At 50.4% G+C, this 23,241-nt stretch overlaps 1 protein-coding gene across 2 annotated transcripts in view; it reads left to right on the top strand.

Annotated features, from left to right (window-relative positions):
* Window positions 1–1,820: 1,820 nt before the first annotated feature.
* The window catches only part of SLIT1 (slit guidance ligand 1), a 180,979-nt gene continuing 159,558 nt past the window's right edge, over window positions 1,821–23,241 (top strand). The window contains exon 1 of one of the 2 annotated variants that reach the window (XM_058697335.1): window positions 1,821–1,839. Coding sequence is in view for 1 of the 2 variants with exons in the window: in XM_058697334.1 (XP_058553317.1) it covers window positions 11,400–11,596 (197 nt within the window). In the remaining variant the exon portion in view is untranslated. Of the gene's footprint in view, window positions 1,840–11,036; window positions 11,597–23,241 lie in introns of those variants that run through there. The other variant, XM_058697334.1, reaches the window with a different exon arrangement.

Here is a 23,241-nt window from a genome sequence, read left to right as displayed (position 1 = left end):
TCTCTCTCTCTCAAAAATAAATTTCTCTCTCTCTCTCTCAAAAACAAATATGTAAACATTAAAGAAAAAAGAAGAGGAAGAAACTCCAGACCTTCCTCTTTGCCGTGTGAGGCTACAGCAAGAAGGCAGTTTTCTGCAAGCCAGGAAAAGGGACCTGATCATGCTGGCACCCTGATCTTGGACTTCCAAGCCTCCAAAACTATGAAAAATAAATGTCTGTTTTCAAACCACCCAGTCTATCCAGTCTGTGGTATTTTATTATAGCAGCCAGAGCTAAGACAGTAATTTGTCTCTATCTCTATCCATGTCTATATCTGTAGCAATATCCATATAGTTCTACCTAGGAGAGAACTAGCTGGTTCATAGGGTAGGTGAATGGATTTCTACTCACAAAGTACTGAATTGCATCAAATGTGAATCGAGTCTCTGTTCACATCAAATACGCTGCTGGGCTCCCGGTCCGCATGAGGCTGTTGAACTCAGACTCTGACTCTGAGGTTGGACATCAGTTCAGCACAAGACTTTAAAGCAAACACTTTTATATAACCAGGCAGCTTGTTCTCTAACCTTTCACTGTTTTAATATTTGTAGCATATTTAATATTTTCAATTATGTAATTGAACTTTGGTTGTCTGCAGGCTTGAGTAAATCTTGAATTCCCTCTAATTCTTTCTTGACTTTTCAGGGGCTTGTCTAAAGTTTGTTTTGCCAGATGTCAAATCTTCAGTTCTCTTTAGTTGTCCTAGAGCAGATCTTGTCTGTGTCTTTTGGAAAGAGCCTTGGGATACTTCCCTAGTCCACTAATGAGTTTTCTATGCCTGGAAATTATTATTTTTTTCCACCCAGAAGACAATTTCTCCAAAAAATGACCTCTTTTACCCTAGATCTTTGCTTTTTGAAATAATAGCTGCTGTATATACCATTTGTATTGAAAGCTTATTATGTTGGCTCACTAAATACCTCTGGTTGTAGAAATTGTCTGACTTATAAACTTGCTTCTAATTTTAACAAGGGTCACACTTCTTGTTTTAGCAATAAAGAGCCTTGTTCATAGTGGATGCACAATAAATATTTGTTGAATCCACTTGATGAAAATCATTTAAGGAGACATAACACAGAACTGTAACTAGAGGCTGTGGAAGTTTCCTTCCAGCTCCAAGGTTTTAAGGCAAAGCCCTCAGGTGATTTCTTCACCCTAAGTCCTGGGAATGGGCAGCTGGGGAAAGGGGTAAGCAACTGATTTTCATAGCAGAAAGGAGTGGATCTGCCTGGGCAGCAGTCCGGGGTCCCTGGTTGGGCACATTTATCTAGACGCCAGCTGGTCTGGCTCTGGACTGTTACAGTAACTGGATTTCTAAATTCTGTCTTTCCTCAAGGAGCGAGGACCTGGGTTTTCTGCTCCCATTACAGTTCATTTTGATTTCATAAACATTTTTGAGCATCTGCTGGGTCCCAGTTATTGTGCTAGGTGCTGGACAGCAAACATGAACATAATGGAAGCTGATCTATGATAGCCAGTCAGCTCTGTGACCCTGAGTTAGTTATTTCTCCTCTAGGGGCTCTATTTCCTTATCTGTAAAATGGGGCTGTAGCTTGGGGATTGCAGTTTATCTCTGGAGAAGCATTGAACTGTGCTATCCATCTGTTCTCATAGAGGGAAACTGAGGTCTGGGTGGGTGGACATACTGGACCGGTCACAGAGCTGGACCAGTTCAGTGCTTCCCTGGGTACAGTTTGCCCTCATCTCCTTGCAGATGGTGCCTGAAACTTCCCAGAGGGTCTCTGTGCTGTGTCCATCCCCATTTGTCCAGAGGCACTGTCCTGATTGATCCAACAAAAGTGAGTGGTTTCTGTTTGGTGGGAGACCCCCCGCTTAGCAGCCCCCCCGCCGCCGACAGCAGGTCCACATGGCCCCACCCCACCCTTGAGCATCCACGCTGCCCTCACCGGCCTCTCCTTCTCCCCGGAACCCGCAGCGACACCCCATCCATGTCCTCCCAGGTGGAGCCTGCAGGGAGCAAGTGTCTACAAACCCGCCCAGAACCTTAGGTTCTGGACCGCTGCCCTGGCTGAGGTTGATAAATGTTCATTGATGAATGTTCATTGAAGATGAAACACCCTCCAAGGACCCACACTGGCTTGGCAGAAGCCCCAAAGCAACCTAATAGTTGATTTTAAAAATTCTTCCTGCCCTGCCTGAAAATCCTCCAAACTTCCCCCAAGTCAATTTAAATACTGCTTCGGTTGTTTTCAATCTGCAATCAGTCATTTACACCGTTGTCAGGCCTTTGCAGGCACCAGCCTGGGTCTAAGAATGGAACCCTGCCCCCACCAGCTAGATAAGCTGGCAAGCAGTTCACTGTGAGCCTCTCCGATTTCTGTCCGTAAGTAGGAAGAGCAGTACCTTCCTTGCAGGGTTACCTACAGACGATCTATGTCATATGAAATCTACAGCAGACCGTTTTGCCATTGTCGAGTGCAGTAAAATGGTTACAGGTGTGACATCTGGGGTCAGATTGCTTGGGTTCAAATCCCCAATCCCTGTCAGCAGGTGATGATGAGCAGCTTATTTACCTCTGGGCAGCAGTTGCTCTCATTGTTAGTGGTAACTACCGTTTTCATAATTTGTTGCATCCATCTTGGGCAGCTGGAGACAAGCCAGTGATCGGATGGGCGTTCTGTAACACGCAGCCATCACATTACTATTTTTTTATTGTGGTATATATATCCATTTTAACCATTTTTAAGTGTACAATTCAGTGGCATTAATTTATTTTGCAGTGTTGTGCAATATCACCTCTATTTTCAAACAAACAAACTCTGTGCCCATTAAGCAATAACTCCCCATTCTTTCCTCCCTCTGGTCCCTGATAACTTCTAATCTATTCTCTGTTTCTCTGAGTTTACCTATTCTAGATAGTTCATACAAGCCATCACTTATTTTAAGCATCCTTTGCAGATTTATAACAGCTCTTCAATGCAGGAATGTAAAATGTGTTATTTAGTTTGCTCATAAAATAATTAAATTTGGAATACTAAGTTTAATGGTAATTTTATTCAGGCAATAATTATAGATTTAGTAATTATACTTTTATTTCTAAAATGTGGGGTTTTTTTGTAGAAAATATCAAAGAGTATAAAAGAAGAGGCTAAACATCACCCATAATCCCAATAATGTTAATGTTTGGTATGTTTTTTAAAAAATTAGATTTACCATTACTCAACATAGTACTGGAAATCCTACCCCTAGCAATCAGACAGGAAAGAGAAATAAAAGGCATCCAAAGGAAGAAGTAAAACTGTCATCATTTGCAGATGACATGATACTATATAGAGAAAACTCTGAAGACTTCACCAACAAACCTACTAATAAATGAATTCAGTAAATTTGCAGGATACAAAATCAATATACAGAGATCTGTTGCATTTCTTCTATACAGTAACAATGAGCTAGCAGAAAGAGAAATGAAGAGAACAGTCTCTTTTACAATTTTTTTTTTTAACTTATTTTTGGGACAGAGAGAGACAGAGCATGAATGGGGGAGGGGCAGAGAGAGAGGGAGACACAGAATCGGAAACAGGCTCCAGGCTCCGAGCCATCGGCCCAGAGCCTGATGCGGGGCTCGAACTCACGGACCGCGAGATCGTGACCTGGCTGAAGTCGGAGGCTTAACCGACTGCGCCACCCAGGCGCCCAAGTCTCTTTTACAATTTAATCAAAAAGAATAAAATGCCTAGGAATAAATTTAACCAAGGAGGTGAAAAACCTGTACTCTGAAAACTGTAACACATTAATGGAAGAAATTGAAGATGATACAAATAAATGAAAAGCTATACCATGCTCATGGATTTCCAAAACACCCCAACTCACTGCTCCCTGGGGAATTCTCTTTCTAGCCAAATGTGACTCTTTATTATCCTGATTTTTACAGGAGACCTGCCTTTTTTGCACCTTTATTCTCAAGATACACCTCCCCTGAATGCTCCCCCCACCCCATGCTTCAGTAAAAATATTTATTCAGCATTTTCTATGCTCCAGTCCCTAAACTAGGCATTAGGGAACAAGATAGATGGGAACCTGCCCTCATGGAGCTTCAGCCTAGGGGGAAAGGAGAGACATTAGGTAAACAAGCAATTACAAATGACAATATCAGTGTTCTGAAGGGGGCACAGGGAGCCAGGAGACTGCATGACAGGGGAGGGGGCTGACTCAACCCGGAGTCAGGGAAGGCTTCCTGGAGGAGGTGTTGCTTAGGAGGAGGAGGAGCACTAAGCCATGTTGAGAATGGCAGAAAGAGCATGCTAGCATAGGGACTGTCTTGTGCACAGAGTGTGAGGTGCTTTATAAACTGAGAGAAGCCCCATGTGACTGAGGCCCCTTCTTCTCTGGCCAATTTTGTGATACTTGTCAAAGTCAAGTGACTGCTTGATTGTATCTCCTTAGCATGTTGGGAGAGTTTAAAGGGCACAGAGTGTTGCTGAACATCTCTTACAAACTTCTGTCTTTAAAAAAGATTTTTTAAAAATGTTTACTTAATTTTGAGAGAGAGAGAGAGCAGGAGTGGGGGAGGAGCATAGAGAGAGATACAGAATCCAAAGCAGGCTCCAGGCTCTGAGCTGTCAGCACAGAGCCCGATGTGGGGCTTGAACCCATGAACCACGAGATCATGACCTGAGCTGAAGTCGGCCGCTTAACCAACTGAGCCATCCACGCGCCCCCAAACTTCTGTGTCTGTGTAGGTAGAATAATGAGCAAATTTACCCTTCCACCTTAAACAACTAAAAAAAAAAAAAACCCAAAAAACCCAAAAACAAAACCCAAAAATGAAACAACTGTTTTCAGACATTGGACAACTGGTAATGTAGGATGGTGATTCCTTTGAGAGGGAAAACAAACATGGTGAGCATTATAATTGCCTTGGCTTATAGGCTGGAGAGAGTTTCCAGGCCACAGAGCAGGAGGGGCACCCAAGTGTAACCCGTCATGAAGCTGAATTGTGGAGTTGAAGCTGAGAGATTGGGAGGCCAAGGTGGCTACAGTTTCCAGGGAGATGGGAGAGGAAATTGCTGCAGAGAGAGAGTAGTGAGGGATTTGCAGATGGTTCCTCCCTGTGATGCCCCATCCCATCCCTAGTCTTTAGCTGAACATGAATCAGGGCATGCTATAAACTATCTGAAGCTGGGGAAAGTTCCACCCAAATGGAGTAGACGAAACCATCCTTGGAGCTCCCACAGAGTTGGTGTTGACACCAGCCAGAGTAGAAAGCCTCCAAATTCACAGGGCATTGGGTAGACTATTCACAGGGTATTGCCTCAGTAGTGGGGAAATCAGCCCTACACTAAAGGCTACTCTGGTCTTGCCTAGGAAAGTTTAAAGGATCAGATTGTTCTCAAGTAACTTGACTCTGTTCTAGAGTATTTTTTTAGAAATACAAGAATATCTAGCACCCAACAAGGTAAAATCCACAATGTCTGGCATCCAATCTACAATTACTAGGATACAAAGTCATAGGAAAATATGACCCATAATGAGGAAAAAAAGCCACCAATCAAAACTGACCCAGAAATGATGCAGGATAATAGAATTCATAGATGTAGTTATTACAACTATATTCCATATGCATGAGAAGGCAGAGGAAACCATAAGCACATTAAGAAATATGGGAGAGAAAAAACACCCAAATAGATCTTCTAGAGATGAAGACCACAATGTCTGAGATAAAACTGCACCGCATGTGCTTAACAGCAGATTAGTCACTGCAGAAGAAAAGATAATGAACGTGAAAACACAACAGGAGAAACTCACCAAGATGAAACACACAGAGAAGATTAAAATGAACAGAGCATCAGTGACCTTTGGGACAACGTCAAGTGGCCCAATATATGTGTACTTGGGGTCCCCAGAGGTGAAGAAAGGAGGGGATGTAAAAAGCTTTTGAAGAAATAATGATGGAAAACATCAAATTTGAATTAAACCATGAGCAAGATGCAAGAAGCCCAATGAATCCCAAGCAAAAAATCTCTTGTATTTCTTTTTTTTTTTTTTTTTTTTAAATTTTTTTTCAACGTTTTTTATTTATTTTTGGGACAGAGAGAGACAGAGCATGAATGGGGGAGGGGCAGAGAGAGAGGGAGACACAGAATCGGAAACAGGCTCCAGGCTCCGAGCCATCAGCCCAGAGCCTGACGCGGGGCTCGAACTCACGGACCGCGAGATCGTGACCTGGCTGAAGTCGGACGCTTAACCGACTGCGCCACCCAGGCGCCCCAAATCTCTTGTATTTCAATGCGTGGCTCACAGTCCGCATGCAATCAGTGTCTGATAAATGAATGATCAAATTGCTGCCTGCACAGACTCTGCCCCCTGCTTTCTGTCTTCATCACCTCTCCTTTCTTCCCTCTCCCCTTTGCGTGTCTCTTGCTTCTCAACTGTCAGAGTTGTCCTGGATGCATATGGTAGCCTCTAGAAAAGCCACTGATCTTAAGTCTAGGAGCTTGTTTCCGCCTTAGGCTTTGTCATTGAAAGCCTCAAGCAGTCCAGCCTCCTTCAAGTTGGAGTACCTCAGGGGCTTTAGAGAGTAAAGCTACCATATCCTGAGCCCTGCTGGCACTATTTCCCTGGAGACTTCTGGCTTCTCAGTCCCTGTGGGGGTTGTAGGGTCAGGAGGAGTGCCCAGGATGGACCAGATGCTGTGTTCTTCTCACGTGTGTGGCCTAGCAGATCAAGATGCAGCCTCAATCATGGCCCGGCTCTGCCATTCCTTTGCCCTGTGAGGTTAGGTTGGTTGCTTCACTTCTCTGAGCTGCCAACTGTATGGTGGTGTTTGGATTTGATGATTTCTTTATCCCCCTTCCAGCTGTGACATCTTGTGATTGAAGCTACTACTACGCATCCGTTGCCACGTGGCTCTGTCCCCTCCCCGCCAGTCCCCCATGGCTGCCTTTCTCTTTGACATGTCTCATCTTTGCTAAGAGTGTGTGGAGACTGGAGATGAGGGAGGCAGACAGGCCTCAGACCCTTTGTCTTCACTGGGCCCCTTCCTTCAGTGGCTCCCAGAGTTTTCAGGTCCAAGTTCAAACTGATTAACTCAGCACACCAGGCTCTAGAGCATGGTCCCCGGAACCCGCATCAGAATCATACTTTCTCACTCGCCAGTGTGTTAACAGTAAAGATTTTGATTAAGAAAGTCTGGGGTGGGTCCTGGGAATTGGCATTTATAATAAGCATACAAAGGTATTTAAAAATGTTTTGGTGGTGATGGGGAGGTTAAGTCATACTATACAGCTAAAAAAAATCCTAACAGTAAAAAAAAAAAAAAAAAGCATATGCTGAAACTGTTCATCTGCCATCATCCTGTCCTCTCTGGGTCACTGGTTCCAGGCATAGTGCATTGCAGGTACCTATATATATGGGCTTGTGCTTGAGCACGGGGACAGGCCAGGGACTTCTGCAAGCCCAGTAAAGCCAGAATGGCTGCACCAGGGCCTCTGGGATGTCCGCCCTCTGCCCCCCCCCCCCGGCCCCCCGCCCCACCTGCCACCTCTATGATCTCTACCTGCACTTCCCACTCGAACACCTGCCACACGTTTTAGCCTTGCTGAACTTGCCCCAGCTCAGCCACTGAGACGCTGCCACAATCTGTGTGCCTTTCCTTTGTACTTCTCTTCACCCAGAAAGGCTTTCTTCCTGTTTTGCTGCCCAGCCCATGCCTATTTATCCTTCAAGATTCAGCTCAAGTGCCTCTTCTTCCAGGAAGCCCTCTGGCCCTACCCTGAGCGCCACACTCTGGCTTCTCTGCAATTCCACACTCCTTCTTACCAAACTAATCATGCAGAGTGGACTTTCCTCTTTCTGTTCCCCACTGGACTGGGAGCTCAGGGCAGGCCAGGGCAGTTCTTATTCTCTGTTGAAGTGCCAAGTCCCAGGACAGTGTACATAATACATAGATACTTAATAGATGGTGTTGAACGAACGCCCAGATGGCAGGCGTTTTGTCTCATTCTTGCCATTTGCAGTCCAGAAATCCAAACCGCAGTGTTCTGCAGCCTCACCCAGGTGCTCTGCTTCTCGGTGCCTCAGAAGGGCTGGTGGAGGTGGAGGAGAGGGCCCTGTGCAGAAAGCTGGAAGGAGGCACTCCCCAGAGGTTTCCCCGGTCACAGGCGGGAGGTGGCCCTCAACTCCTGAGCACGCATGGCTGAGGGGGCTGGAGGAGATGCCCACCACCGGGATGGGGAGACCCAGCCCCAAGTCCCCCACCCCCACCCCGCCATCCCGGGTTGCCCTGACGGTAGCCAGTGGGCTTTGGCAGAGCCCTCCTGGCAGAAGCGGTATGACAAGGCTGCCTCCTCCCCACCCGTGCAGAGGGAGCAGGTGGCCTTGCTGTAGGGAGGGGGCAGGGAGATCCAACAGAGGGAGGGGCCTGGGAGAGGAAACTGAACCAGCAAAGCAGAGTGGGGGTGGGGGGTGAGCGGCTGGCCAGGCGGTTGTTTCAAGAGTAAATGTGCTAGGAACGCTAATGAGCTGCGTTCATTCATGGCTAGCTGCCTCCCAAACTGGGGAGCCAGCCAGGTTCTGGGGTGGAGGAACTGGGGCTAGGAGCCAAGTTGGGGAGCTGCCTGGCTGCTGGGGCAGGGCCTCCCATGACTAGGCTGGCATGGGGAGTCTTTGTCCTGGGTCTGAGGGGGCCCCCTTCCTTCCCTCCCCTTTATAGGAAACGCCAGGCTTTGCCAGGTGGTGACAATTTGGGATTCACTGTCCAGGCCAGTCTAGAAGCTTCTAGGGCACTGGCTGGCTCTTGGGAGACACGGGCAGGGCTGATCTTACAGCCCCCTGCTGGCTCCCACCCCTCCCTCCATCCCATCACCCTACCACTCTGAAGCCCCCAGGGCAAGTGGCCCAGTTAATCAACACTCTCCCTCTTCCCCACATGGGTCCTGGCTTCTGAGGAGCCCTCTGAGGTCACCGGGCTGGGGAGGCACCGCTGGAGCAGAAGGTTGGAAACTGGACATCTTCAACAGTCTGAGTGCCGTCTGTGACAGGCCTACTAAGTGCCAGGTGCTGGGTTAAGTGCCAAAGCGAGGAAATAAGTAAGCCGTGGGGGAGAGGCAGGCTCTGCCCCAGGAGGAGTGTCAGGGAAGGAGCCACATGTGTAAACAGCTCCAGCTAAGAGGGGGTAAACAAAGCAGCAGGCTCAGTGGAATGAGGATTTAACTCTGCCTGAGGCAGCTGGCAGGGCCTGTGAGAGGAGGGGGCTGAGCGCCCTGTGGAGAAGCAGCAGAAATTGGTGAGGGAGAGGAGTGAGGAGGCCCTTGTAGGCTGGAGTTCTGGTTTATTTTGTGGGAAGCTTCTCTAAGGTCACAGCCCCTGGGGACCCCCAAGAAGGCCCCTTCCCCTCAAGTTGTCATTTGATTGATACCGAAGAACCCATGGCCTGGGATGGAGGTCATGGAGAGCAGTGTGTAAAAACCTGAAAAAGAACTGTCAAAAGCCCATAACACCAGTCACACTAGTTGTGACATACTGGCCACAGTTCTATCTCTGCTATGACAGCGGAGATAGTAAAATTTTCATCAAGGTGGAAAAGAAAAACAAAGACCCCCCCCCCGCCCCCCCCCCCAAGTCTTTGGATACCTGGTGGATAAGGCTTTAATCTCATGGAGACTAGCCACATCCCCCCACGCCCCCCACAAGCTGTATCCATGCTGTGCCTACCCCTGGCACCTCCTGGACCAGCTACCTTTCTTTCTGGTTCCTCCCGAGGGGAAACCCAGGTAGCCAGCTCCAGGGAAGGGTGGTGCTTCTGGAACTGCTTAACTGTTTCTTCTTGCCAGCGCCTGTAGGTGGCCGGGAATCAGGGGACGATGGACAAAAGATGTCTGGGTCCTACAGAGAACAAGCAAACCACAGCTGTTCTTGATTTTCCGGAGGTCCTTCATCTTTTCTGGGCTTGAGGATAATTCTCTCCCTCTCTGGATTTCTTGTTCACACCCATGCCCACACCTGTGTCTACACCTGCCTTGGAGTAAGAAAAGTCCCTACCCAAAGGAGGGTAAAGGCTTGGGGGGTTGACATGGGTGGACCGTGGAAGGAGCTTCTCTCCCAAGCAGGCCACCCAGCCCTCTTCCAGCCCTGTCTGCAGTCGTCTGATGGCAGGACTGAATATTCGTTTTCATCTGTTAGAAATGGAAGAATATTGCTGTGAGTGTGGGTTGGACTTCCAACCCCCACTGATACTCTGCCCAAACCCTGCATCCCCACCTGGGAAGCCAGTGTAGCCGACTGGGCAGAAATAACATCTCCCCGACAGCAAATGTCCACATCAGGGCCATTTTCATGAGGGAGCAGGTAGCTGCTGTCTTCTCCTCAGACAAGTGGGTTGCTGCCATCTTGGTGGAGACAGGGGAGAAGACTGTACTTAGCCTAGGGCTGTTGTACATTCCGCCTCCCTCCCCCCCCCCGCCCCCCCCCCCCCCCCCAAGGCTCTGCCCTCAAAGTCCAAGGCTAAGTAAGGTAGGTAGCTTGGAGAGCTGGGGTGCGGGGCTTCCTTTCACCAAGTATTCACAAAGCAAGTCTGGTGGGGCCTGGGACGCGTTTCTGACGTCGGGGAAAGCATGTCTGTGGCCCTGGGGAAGGGGGTCCAGGCGGCAAAATAAGATCTCCCCCTCGCTCTGGCCCAGCTGCTGGGGCTGCGGGTTCCGAGTGCTTGCGTCTAAGTGTGCACATACTCGCGGTGTGTGTGTGTGTGTGTGTGTGTGTGTGTGTGTGTGTGTGTGTGTGTAGTCGGCCAGGGCCAGGACTGGACAGGTTGAGCGGTGGCCATCCTACCATCCCCTCCCCCGTAGCCCCCTGCCCGCTCGCGGCGCCTCCGAGATTCCACCTTTGAAACTGTACGCTGCTCGCAGCAGCCGCCGAGTGGTCGTCGTCGGGAGGCGGGGGAGGGGGCTGCTGGGGGAGGGCGGGGAGGAGTCTGGCCCTGGATGTGTGCTTTTCGATTGATGGATGACTGCCGGGTGGGAGCGAGCGTGCGGGTGTGAGTGTGTGATTGTGCGTGCGTGTGTGTGTGTGTGTGTGTGCGCAGGGTGCGTGCGCGGGGCCTGCCCATTTTCCTCCTCGCAGCAGTCAGTTGGGAGCTGGAGGGAGGGAGAGAGGGAGACAGACGCAGCCAGCGAGAAACCGGAGAGGAGCCGAGCGCCCTCCGCCCAAGGCGCCCTCCCTCGGTCCGCACACAGGCGCCGTCGCTTGGAGGAGCAAGGTGCCTCCCAGCCCGCAAGGGCATCGCGTACGAGCCCGCGGTCTCCTCGGTGGCGCTGCCCCGGGACCGCACCTGGAGGCCGCCCCGGACGGGGATGGTAAGCGGCTGCCGCCGTCTGGCACACCAGCGGGACGCGGTGAGGGCACCATGGCGCTGACGTCCGGGAGGGGGCCCTCGGCGGGGCTCGTCCGACCCGAGCTCTGGCTGCTGCTGTGGGCAGCCGCGTGGCGCCTGGGTGCCACCGCGTGCCCCGCCCTCTGCACCTGCACCGGCACCACGGTGGACTGCCACGGCACGGGGCTGCAGGCCATCCCAAAGAACATCCCACGGAACACGGAGCGCCTGTGAGTATGGCCCCCATCCCCAGCGCTCAGGGAGCTCCGCGGTTACCCTCCCACCAAGACGAGTTCAGGGCTGGGGTGGGGCAGCACCGTTGGGGCCCCAGCTCTGTGGCCAATAGATGGGTCAGTGCCTGCCGGGGTCCTTCTTGAGCCAGGAGCCAGCAGCACCCCTGTTTCCCTTTCCCGGGATTCAAAGGGCCCTGGTGGGGCTGTCAGCTCCCATCCTCACCCCTGCACCCTGCCCTTAGCCCTGGCAGGCCATTCCCACTGCGCCAGCACTTGATTCCTACAGGGTGCCTGTGACTTGGTGCCGGTGAGCCTTCCTGGCACTCAGGGGGGAAGCTCCTCGCGCTGCCAGGCACCATGTCTTCTTTTGGGCACATGGGGCTTGGGCTGTGGTCTGAGCTGCATGTGTGGACTGGGCTCTGTGGGCTGGCAGGCAGGTGATAGGCCACAAGATGGGATGGAGTTGAAGTTTCCAGTCTTCCCCTGCCTCCCCATTGTTTGCCCCAGAGCCTTAAGAATTCTTCTCTTGCAGGTGTCAGGCATTGGTCCCCCCACCTCACATCCAGCCATCCCTAACCGAGGCAGACAATGGGACCTGAGGGATTTGGGTTTGGGGCCTGGGGTATATTACATCGACACCCAGAAGAGGGTAGGTGTGATAATGCTGAGGGGTTGGGAGCCTGGAGTGGAGACATGGACCATGAAGTCATTTAAAAATAATTCATCTTCCCCTGTTGTCTCTTACTTCTAAATTCTTGAGAAAACTCAGCCCTTTCTAGATGGGCTGAGCTTTGTAGGGTGTGTGTGTGTGTGTGTGTGTGTGTGTGTGTGTGTGTGTGTGTGTTTGGATCTATATAATTTGTTTCCCCAGATTCTCCTGCAGAATGTGTGTCTGTGTGAATTCCTAGTACCCGTGGTGTCGCCTCAGTAGTGGGAGGTTGTGAGAGTCCCTGTACATGGGCCATGTGTGTAGATTTTTGGTCACATGCAGGGTCTTTGTGCTGCCTGCAGAGGTGACTGCTTCGGGAGATTATTGAACTGGACTTTGGAGAAGGCTGCCAGCTCCTTTGAAACCTGCCTGCCCCTTCTCCCCACACTCCTGGGCAACTGCAGTGGCTCTCAGGAAAGGCGTACATATCTCGATAACTTGAGCGCATTTTCACAGCTCCCAGCTGGCCAAAGGCAGAAATCTGACCCTGGGGAGAGCTATCTCCTGGATCAAACTCTGTACCAAGGTCAGCAATTAGTGAGCACACGTTTGCCCCAGACTCTTCTTGGCTGAGTCTGAAAAATTCCCATGGAGGTTTCAGAGAATTTGCAATCTAGATGCAATCTAGATGGGAATTGGTGTGTGTGTGTGTGTGTGTGTGTGTGTGTGTGTGTGTGTGTGTGTGTACATGTGTGTTGTGGGGCTGCGGAGAGATGCTGGCATGGGGAGAGGTTGGACAGAATCAGGTTTCCTTGGGGCAGCCTGTGCATTACCCTGTGTGGCTATGGAGAGGGACTGAGGGTCAGGAATCTGCCCAGAGGACCCCTGAGGTTGCAGGGTCGCGCTCCACACCTGTTTGTCCTGGACCTATTCTCTGTTCCTTTGCTGCATCCACAGGGCATTTTTCTTGCAGCTGTTATGCTGATGACAGCCTAGGTCTGTGACACAGTAGCCCATTGCCTTAGCTTTTGGACCTGAATACTGAAGTCATCTCATTCCTTGCTCTTTCTCTCCACCTTTAGTCCTGAGGACAGTGTCAGTTTTGGCGTTCAGGAACTCTTGAACTCTTCTGCTATCAGAGTGGAATGGAAGTGAAATTTCCTAATGCAAAAGAGAGTTGGGCCTTCAACTGCTGAGGTTGCTGTGTGACCTTGGGCAAGTTACTTAACTTCTCTGAGCCTTTGTTACTTTCCATCCAGAAAATGGGGCTGCTGCTGGTTTTTGTGAGGACCGAAGATCATATATGGAAAGCATCCTGGTTCATTATGTTTACTAAGTGAGAGGTATTATTGTGATAGGATCAGGAGAAAAGTCTATATAATTCAGCAAATGTGTAACAGAGCCAGGAACTACCCTCGGTGCTGAGGCTCCAGCAGGGAGTGAGCAAGTCCCTGCCTTCAAGAGACATACAGTCTAGAGGACCAGGCAGGGGACACATAACTGGAAGCTCTTGGGAGAGGGCCAGGCTGGCAGTGTGATGGGGCTGTGGTGGGGAGCATTGGGATGGGAAGCACTCTTCTGGAGGGAAGGGGCTTCTCAGAGGATGGGCCATTTTATTAGCATACTTTGGGATCCAGTAGTGGCTGGGTCAGAGTATGCCAAGCAGAGATGGCAGGCAGCCCAAATAGAGGGAACGTTCGGGCAAAAGGCCCGCAGGTGTGTGTGTGCCAGCCTGATGGGTGAGTGGACCGGCTTTGTCCCAGGGCTGGCTGCAGCGTGTCACATCCAGTGGGATGTGACAGGGCTTGAGGTTGGGAAGGTGAGGAAGAGTCAGGAAGTCCTCTCTCTCTCTCTCTCTCTCTCTGGATTTTTCCTTTGGGGACTTCAGGGATGGAATCCAGGGGTGACTTACCAGGGGGAAGCCGGGGGAAGTCTGGTCTTTGCTGAGTGCAAAACTTCTCAGGGGGTGAAAGCCTGTGCAGCAGGCAGGCCTCTGAAGAGCCATTTGAAGAGGAATAGAACACCCCGAAAAGAGGCCTTGGTGAGCGCCCCGGCAGACCCAAAATAGCTGTAGCAAACGCCCTGTCTAATCGATAGGGGTGTCGTGCAGTGTCAGAGCCTGAGACAGTGGCTTCTGTGGCTGTGAAATTGGGAAAGAGTGCAGCTGTGCCTTCGCCTTTTGTCTTCTGGGCAGTTTCTATGGCAGCTCATGAGACCCGGTAACTTTATGATCACATATCCCGTAACTCTGGGTCTGGGCCTGTCCCCCCAAGTGGGAAGAGATTGGTTTGCTGCGGAGACTTCTGGGAAAGGGCCATGCAGACTCCAGAGCTGTTGAGGAGATTGGTTCAGCCAGAGGGGCTGTGGGGCTGGCGGGCTGCGTGAGGCAGGGACGCTGAATAATTCGCTGCAATGGAACAATTAAAATACGGAGTGAGGGTTAGGGGTGTGGTGGAGGAGGCCTGGAAGCTTCATCTCTTTGTAGAACTCAGGCTCAGAGGGACCTAACCACGGCCGCTATTAATTGTCTTTTCTTCTACTCAACGACTTTGATTTTCAGTTGGAGTTTTTAAAAATTAAAACAGTCTTTTAGACTAGAGCGTCCAGGAGAGTGTGATAAGAGGGTGTAATATGCGGGGACACCGCTTCTCCCACCCACCCCAGGCACTTGTACTCTAGATTTGTCACAGATTGCCCTCGTGGGTGCAGGGTGCAGAGACAGGAGAGGCCTGAGGATGCTAAGGCCGGGAAAGGCCCTGGGGGAGACCCATTAGTCTCCGTTCGCACCTCGGGCCCAGCATGATCTGCTGTTCGTTAGGTTCTGGGGGCCTGTTCTCTTGCATCGTGGCCAGTTTGTCCACTGCCCTAGCTCACCTGCCTGCTGCAGAGGCCTGGAGGGCCCTTGCCTTTTCCTGGTCTGGCCCCCTGAATCTGGAGGCCCATTCAACGGGGCTGGGTGGGCATGCCCAAGGAAGACCTCCCAGGACAGCCAAGAGCCTGTTTGGAATTCCAAATGACAATTGGGTGGTGGTCATGGAGAGGGGTCAGGGGGCCAGACCGCAGCCATGTCTGTACTGTGGTCTCCTGCAGCGGAGACCTGCGTTGTGCAGGGGAGGCTGCCTCTAAGTGGGGCTGGCAGCTCCAGTAGCAGGTGCCCTGGGCTTACTGCTGGGCTCTGCATGACCGGTGGCAGGCCCTTGGTGCTGTCACTCCATCTGCTCTGAGACCCAGTTTCCCCATCTGTAAAAGGGACGATGATGACAGCTTTGCAGGTTGATGGTGAGGATTAAGGGAGCGAATGCACGCAGAGGGCCTGGTGGTGTGCTTGGCACAGGGCTGTGTGAAAATGCTTTGTGATTTAACTGGGTGATGTTATTATTATTATTTGAGAAGCTCAAGCAAAGGTTTGAGGATTCCGGTGGGGCAGGGGAGAGCTTGGGAGGTAAGCACGTGAGTGTTGGTGGTGCTGCAAGGGACTCTTCTGAAGTCTGGCTGTCCAGAGTGCTCCTTCCTTGGACATGGGCAGCTTTGTCTCCTGCAGTTTGCAGGAGGGAGCAGGGTGGTGGCCTGCAGAGATTCTCTGCAGGGTAGATGGCATGAGGACATGGCTCTGGAGCCAGACCGCCTGGGATTTTAGCCCCATTCTGCCACTCAGCAGCTGGGGGGACCTTGGACAAGTTATGGGGCTTAATTAATTCATTCAACAGATAGCTGTCTATCGAGTGTCTGCATCGTGCTGAGTGAATAGTGACGGACAGAACACCAAACCACCTGTCTCTCCCTGAGTTTTAGTCCAGTAAGGGAGGAAGAGGTGAATGGCACAATATGAGAATAAACACATAATGGCAAACTGGGGTAAGTGCTCTGGAGAAGGCGTGACTCCTCAGCACCCCGTTTCCTTGCCTACAAAGTGGGGACGATAGCAGACCTGCTTGCGAGGCTGGTTGTGAGGATTTAAATGCGACAGTGCTGGGAGTGGCACTTTGCACAGGGCCTAGCACACAGCAAGTGCCCCCTAAATGGTAGTATTACTATTGTTATTAAGGTGACAGAATTGCAAGGACATGAAAGGAACTGGGGCACCACTCATTTCTGGGTCCCAGCATGGCCCCGCTCCCTCTTCCCTCACCGTGTAGCCACTGGTGTTCTGGATGCCCCCGAGAACACTGCCCCTGCCTCCGTGCCCCTCTCGGAGGCAGGGGGCTGGTCCTCGGTGGTCCTGGCTGCCTGGGGCTGTGAGCAGGGGACAGCCGTGCTCTCTGGGGCCGGGTGAAGGGTGGCAGGGACGGGAGGCTCCTGCATTATTGGAAGCAGACAGGAGCTTGGCCTCCAGTCCTGTGCCGGCATTAGCGGCTCGGCAGGGCTCTTGCTTAATGGGATTTTCTCCCCAAATGCTGTAATTATCGCCATACAAATACTTATTACCCAGAGCAGATGACGGCCGGGCCTTGGGCAGTAGCCAGGGAGCTGGGCTGTGCTGGGGAGGGGGGTGGTGGTGAGGGGGTGGGGGTGGAGAACGGGCTCCTCTTTTTGATGGAGTTTGCAACCCCCTCCTCTTCTTTCTGGAACCCAGCCTGTGGCGGACAAACAGCTGTTGGGCACCTGCTGTGTGCATAGTGTTATGAGAGGTCCAGAGTGTGGACCCGCTCCCCAGGGAGCTTGCAGGCTGGTGGGCGAGAAAGGTCTGTCTGCAGAAGAGCAGGTGTGCGAAGATGTCTATGGGGACTAAAGCACAGCGGCTACCGGCGCTGGCTCAGTCTGAATCCTGGCTCCATCAACTACCACCTGAGAGATCCCAGCCGGCTCACTAGTGACTCCGTTACTTCATCTATAAAGTGGAGCCAATGATGGCACTTACCTTGCAGGGCTGAGTTTGAATGAGATACTCTGTGTAGAGTGTTTAGAGTAACGCTGGGACAAGTAGTCCATCAGCGTCAGAGATGAAGAGACGGGAGTTGGGGTGGGCAGGAGGGGCTGATGGGGTCTGAGGGCTGGGCAGGACCTAGGTAAGGGCCGAGCTGCAGCGAGGGCAGGGGAACCTGGGGCATGAGAAAGTGAGTGCCATACATTTGGGGAGGAGAGTAAGGAGCGGATCCAGCCGGTGGGTACATTCGTGTTGGTGAGTTCTGAGATAGGAGGTTAGGGTAATGGATGGGCACTAGGCCATGGGGCTGGGAAATAGGGAGCCATCAGAGGAGTGTGTGTGTGTGTGTGTGTGTGTGTGTGTGTGTGTGTGTGCATAACATTTTTTTATCAAAACAAATTTTTTTTCTTTTACTATTCAGTGGTTTTTTTTTTTAATCCTCAGCGTTGTGCAAACATCACTACAATCCAATTTCAGAATATTTTCATCACCCAAAAAGACTCTTTGGTGCTCCATGTAACTTTCTGTTTTGTTATAATTTCAATTTTGTACAAAAGTTGCAACAAAAGCATAAGGAGCTCCTATATGCCTGTTATCCACATTCGATTGTTCATATTTCCCTGTTTGCTGTATCATATAGTATGCATAGGCACAGTTTTGTTTTTTGGAACTATTTAAGATTAGGTTGGAGGGGCGCCTGGCTCTCTCGGCCGGTGGAGCTTGTGACTCTTGGTCACGGGGTGGTGAGTTCAAACCCTGTGTTGGGCATGGCGCCTGCTTAAAAAAAAAAAAAAAAAAAAAACATTAAAAAAAAAAGATTACATTGAAGATGTAAGTCTTTCTGTCTAAATAGCGTGGTGTGGATTTTCTGAGAATACGGCCATCAAAATCAGAAAACTGACCGTTGGTACCATACTGGCATCTGCTCCATTGTTCTGTTTGCCCTCCATCCGTTGCCTCAACAATGTCATCCGTGGCTCTCGGAAGGTGTGTGCAGGATTACACGTGGCATTCACTTGTTACAGCTCTTTAGTCTCCTTTAATTTGGACTAGTTACTCAGCCTGTTGCTTTTCTTGACCTTTACAGTTTTGAAGAAGACAGGCCAGTTATTTTGTGGAATGTCCCTCCGTCTGGCTTCATCTGTTCCAGCCTCATCATTATGCTCAGGTTATGCACTTCTGGCAGGTTGTGCTACGTAAGTGGCGTTGTGGCCTCAGTGGGTCACGTTGGGACGTCAGTTTCCGCTGGTTTTAGCAGCCGTCTATTGCTTCTTGGCGTATCAGCTGGCATTCTACCGCAAGAAAGAACTTGGCCTTTTCCTCCATCTGTTTGTCTGTTTATAACAGGATGGATTCAGGGATTATTATTTTGTTCCTTGGGTTGTTCCCATCATTATTTATTTGGACGCTCAGAGTGTCCCACGTTTGGGGGAGCCCCTTCGGGCTGCCCCTGTGTCCTTTTGAAGAGACCCTTTGAGCACTTACCCAGGGGTTTTGAGTGGAGGGTGACAAGTGCAAAGTAGTGTTTTATGACATCCTGTTGCCTGGCTCTGGTGTGGAGGGGGAGACCGGCTGGTGGCGGGGAGGCTGCGTGGTTATGGTCACTGTGGTTTCTGGCTTTTCCGTTGACAGTGGTTTCACTGCCACTGCTGTGATTTTATTCTTAAAACAAAAATGTGAACAACTTGTATTTTAAAATAATTTTAGACTTACAGGAAAGTTGCAAAAATAGTACAAATACCCTTCACCCAGCTTCCCCTAATGTTTTCCTTTCTTTTTTTAAAGATTTTATTTATTTTATTTTTAATATTTATTTATTTATTTACTTACTTATATTGAGAGAGTGTGCATGCAAGCAAGGGAGAGAGGCAGAAGGAGACAGAGAGAGAGAGAGAGAGAGAGAGAGAGAGAGAGAGAGAGAGAGAGAATCCCAAACAGGCTCCATGCTCAGTACAGAGACCGACATGGGGCTTGGTCCCATGATCCTGGGATCATGACCTGAGACGAAATCAAGATTCAGATGCTCAACCGATGGAGCCACCCAGGTGCCTCAGATTTTGGTTTTAAGTAATCTCTACACCCAGTTCGTGACTCGAACTCACAACCCCAAGATCAAGAGCCGAGTGTTCTACTGAGTCAGCCAGGTGCCCCATCTTCCCCTAATGTTAACATCTCTCTTACCCATAGCGTGATGGTCAAAATTAAGAAATTAACATTGGCACAAGGCTATTAAGTAAGCTACACACTTTATTTGGATTTCACCAACTTCTTCTCTAGCGTCCTTTTTCTTTAAAAAACATTTTTTTTCATGTTATTTATTTTGGGTGGGGGGAGAGAGAGAGACAGAGAGAACAAGTAGGGAAGGGGCAGAGAGAGAATCCCAAGCAGGCTCTGTGCTGTCAGGACAGAGCCTAATGTGGGGCTCAATCCCAAGAACCATGAGATTGTGACCTGAGCCAAACTCAAGAGTCAGACGCTTAACCGCCTGAGCCCCCCAGGTGCCCCAGGGTCCTTCTTCTACCCCAGGGTCCAGTCCAGGATTCCACATGATGTTTAGTTGTCATTTCCCCTTAGTCTCCTTCAGTCTGTGACAATTCCTTAGTCTTTTCTTGCTTTTCAGGACATGGGCACTTCCGAAAAGTACTGGTAAGTTATTTTGTGGAAGGCTCTTCATTTTGGCTTTGTCTGATGTTTCTCCCTGATTGGATTGAGGTAATGGAGTTTTGGCAGGAATGCCGCAGGGATGGTGTGCCCTTCCCAGTGCATCCTGTCAGTGGTAGGTGACACTGATAGGTCTTATTGCTGGTGATGTTAACCTTAATCTCTTGGTTAAGACAGTGTCTGCCTATTTTCTTCCCTGTGACATTACTGAATTCACATTTGCTGTTAATAATATTTGGGGAAGATACGTCGAGGCTGCCATAGACTTCTTGTCCTCAAATTCTTACCTACTAATTTTAGCATCCATTAATGGATCTTGCCTACAACCATTATTATGCAATTTTGATTTTCTATTTCCCTCATTCCTTCTACATTTATTAATTGGAATTCTTCTGGAAGGAAGAGAACTTTATTGCTTTTTAAGAAGCTGGTTTGTTTGATGGGTACCTTGGGTTTTGAGTTTCCTGAGGGCAGGGCTGTGTCTCATGTATCTTTGTAGTCCCATTGTCTGGTAGGTTGCTCAAAAAAGCCTTTTCTTGACCTTTACAGTTTTGAAGAAGAGATATAACCATGGAAGCAAGGGGTGGGAGGGTGGGGGAGGGGCCATGAGCCAAAAGAGGCCTCCAGAGCTGTAAGATAATACATATGTGTTGTTTTAAGCCCCTAAGCGTGTGGCAATTTGCTACGGTACCAGTGGGCAACGGCCACAGTCCTCATGGAGTTGAGCCACAGAGGCAGAGCCACAGGAGGAAACAGGACTGGACCGAGGCAGGAAGTACAGAGAGAGCTAATGAGAAGGTCATGGGGCCCTAAGCCTCCAGCCTGGGGGAATGATCTTGGGAATGGAGAGAACTTTGGGGAGGGTGGCTGAGCCGGGAGAAGAGAACCTGGCTTCTACTTCTTTTGTTTGAGTTGCCAGTAATCAGCTACATTTAAAAGGTGACCTTAAGGGTAGGGATAGGGGATGGTTACTTTGTAGAGTATGTGGACTGGAGAGACAGTTGGGAAGGCCTCCTGGGGAAGAGGTGGAAGAGAAACTTCAACAGGAATAAGGATTTCCTGGGTTGGAGGGGCAGAGGTTGGGCCTGGCTGCTCAGTTGGTAGAATCTGCAACTCTCGATCTCAGGGTTGTGAGTTCGAGCCCCACATTGGGTGTAGAGATTACTTACAAAAAATAAAATCTTGAAAAAAAAAAAAAAGAATTTCCTGGGAAGCTGGTATAAAATGCAGATTCCGAGACCCGTCCCCGAGATGCTGATTCAGCTGGTTTTTGGCAAAGGCAATTCAGGTGATTCAGATGCAGGAGGTGCCCAGAACACATTTGGAGAGAAGCACTGGGTTTCCTGGTAAGGAAAGTGCATCCTCTGAAGACTCATGAGACTTGACTTTAGCTTCCGCCCACGGTAAGATGGCAGGAGGTGATGTGGGTGAAGGTCAAAGGTACTGACTTCCAGCTATAAAGTCAGTAAGTCCTGGGATGTCAAGTACAGTATGGTGACTGCAGTTGATAATACTGTATTCCAGGGGCGCCCGGGGGGCCTGTGGGTTGAGTGTCTAACTCTTGATTTTGGCTCAGGTTATGATCTCACAGTTTGTGGGATTGAGCCCCACGTCGGGCTCTGTGCTGATGGCTCAGAGCCTGCTTGGGATTCTCTCTCTCTCTCTCTCTCTCTGTCTCTCTGTACTGCCCTCATCCGCTTTCTCTCTCAAAGTAAATAAAATAAATGCTGTATTGTATATTTGAAAGTTGCTAAGAGAGTAGATCTTAAAAGTCCTCATCACAAGAAAAAAATGTTGTAACTATGTGAGGTGACACATGTTAACTAGACTTACTGTGCTGATCATGTTGCAATATATACAGGTATCTAATCGATGTGTTGTACACCCAAAACCAACATAATGTTGTATGTCAATTATATATCTCATTTAAAAAAAAAAAGAGGGGGCACCTGGGTGGCTCAATCAGTTAAGAGTCTGACTCCTGATTTCAGCTCAGGTCATGATTTCATAGTTATGGGATTGAGCCCTACATCAGGCTCTGCGCTCACAGCACAGAGCCTGCTTGGGAGTCTCTCTCTCCCCCCCCCCCCCCTCCCCTTACCCCACTCTCTCTCTCTCAAAATAAATAAATAAACTTTCAAAACGGGGGTGGGTAGGTTCAGGAGGAAGAGAAGGCAACAGGGGAGGAGAAGGTGGAGAACAAGAGCTCCTGGTCGTGGATCCGAACCTGGCCAGGTGGTTCTTGGCCACGCTGGAGAAGGAGTTTGGAGATGGGGAGGGGGCTTCACCTGGGAGAGCAGACAGGCTGCCTGAGGACAGCTTCTGGACCTGTGGTGTGGGTCACTGGCCAAGCTGGGCAGCCTGTTTCCTGGGAGAAGTGGGAGGCAAAGGCAGGTGGTTGGGAGTGAGTCAGCCGTGAGGAAGTCTGCGGGAGGGGAAACCACGCAGGAGCACTGAGGGGGAGTGGGCTCGGCAGTGTAGGGGCAGATGGACCGGAGCATGGAGGGCTGGGGGGCGATCTGGAAATGAGGAGCCAGACCCTTGGGGATGGGGAGACAGGTCAGAGAAGGAGAGCAGCAGCGGGGAATTGTGATGGGGTCTGCAGTCACCACGGAGAGCCCCCAGCCCGGGCCAGGCTCAGAGCCCTGCTTTACCCTCCCCTGCTCTTCTGCTCACAACTGTCCCTGGAGGAAGCTATTATCGCTGCTCTGCTGAGGAGTGGGTTGGAGAGGTGTACCATGTGCCCGGGGGCACAGACGGCTGCTGAGCAGGAGTGTCCAGGGTCCCTGAGCCTTGAGGCTCTGAGATGTGTTTGTGTTTAGTCTTTAAAATCAGGCTACTGCACCACGCATCTTAATAAGGCCTGGCTTCTTTCATTCATTCACTCGTTTATCCGACGTTCGTTCAGCACCTGTGAAACCCCTGTGAGGGCTTAGCCCTGGAGCATGAAGGCAAATTGGCCGCGATTGAGTCCGGCCTGCGCATGTTTGCAGGGTGGACCCAAGTGCAGGCCGGCACAGGGAGGTGTCCAGCCTCAGGGTGGGGGTTCAGTGAGCAGAGTCGGGGGTGGAGATGTGGGGAGGTGTTGTGGGAGGACTCAGCGTCAGAGCGTTAGCTGGTGGATAGCCTCTCAGGGACCTGAGGTGGGCAGGGCTGTGCTTTTAGGGCTAGGCCCCAGACCTGGGAAGGGGATTGGCGAGGGCAAGTCCAGGCCTTGGTAATGAAGAGACTGGGGTGCACTTCACGCCTCAGAACAGAATACACCATGGGATGGGGGTTAACAGCTGGGCCCTGACCCCCTCACACCCATTAGAAGGGCTGCTATCAAAAAACCAGCAAATACCAATTGGTGGTGAGGGTGTGGAAACACCCGGGTGTACTATTGCTGGGAATGTAAAATGGTGTAGCCCCTCTGGAAAACATTCTGACGATCCCTCAGACAATTAAGCAGAATTACCAGATGATCCA

The sequence above is a fragment of the Neofelis nebulosa genome, chromosome 13, assembly GCF_028018385.1.
Source record: "Neofelis nebulosa isolate mNeoNeb1 chromosome 13, mNeoNeb1.pri, whole genome shotgun sequence".
Lineage (NCBI taxonomy): Eukaryota > Metazoa > Chordata > Mammalia > Carnivora > Felidae > Neofelis > Neofelis nebulosa.
Note: the sequence above shows the minus strand (reverse complement) of the source record. Positions and strands in the feature narration are given on the sequence as shown.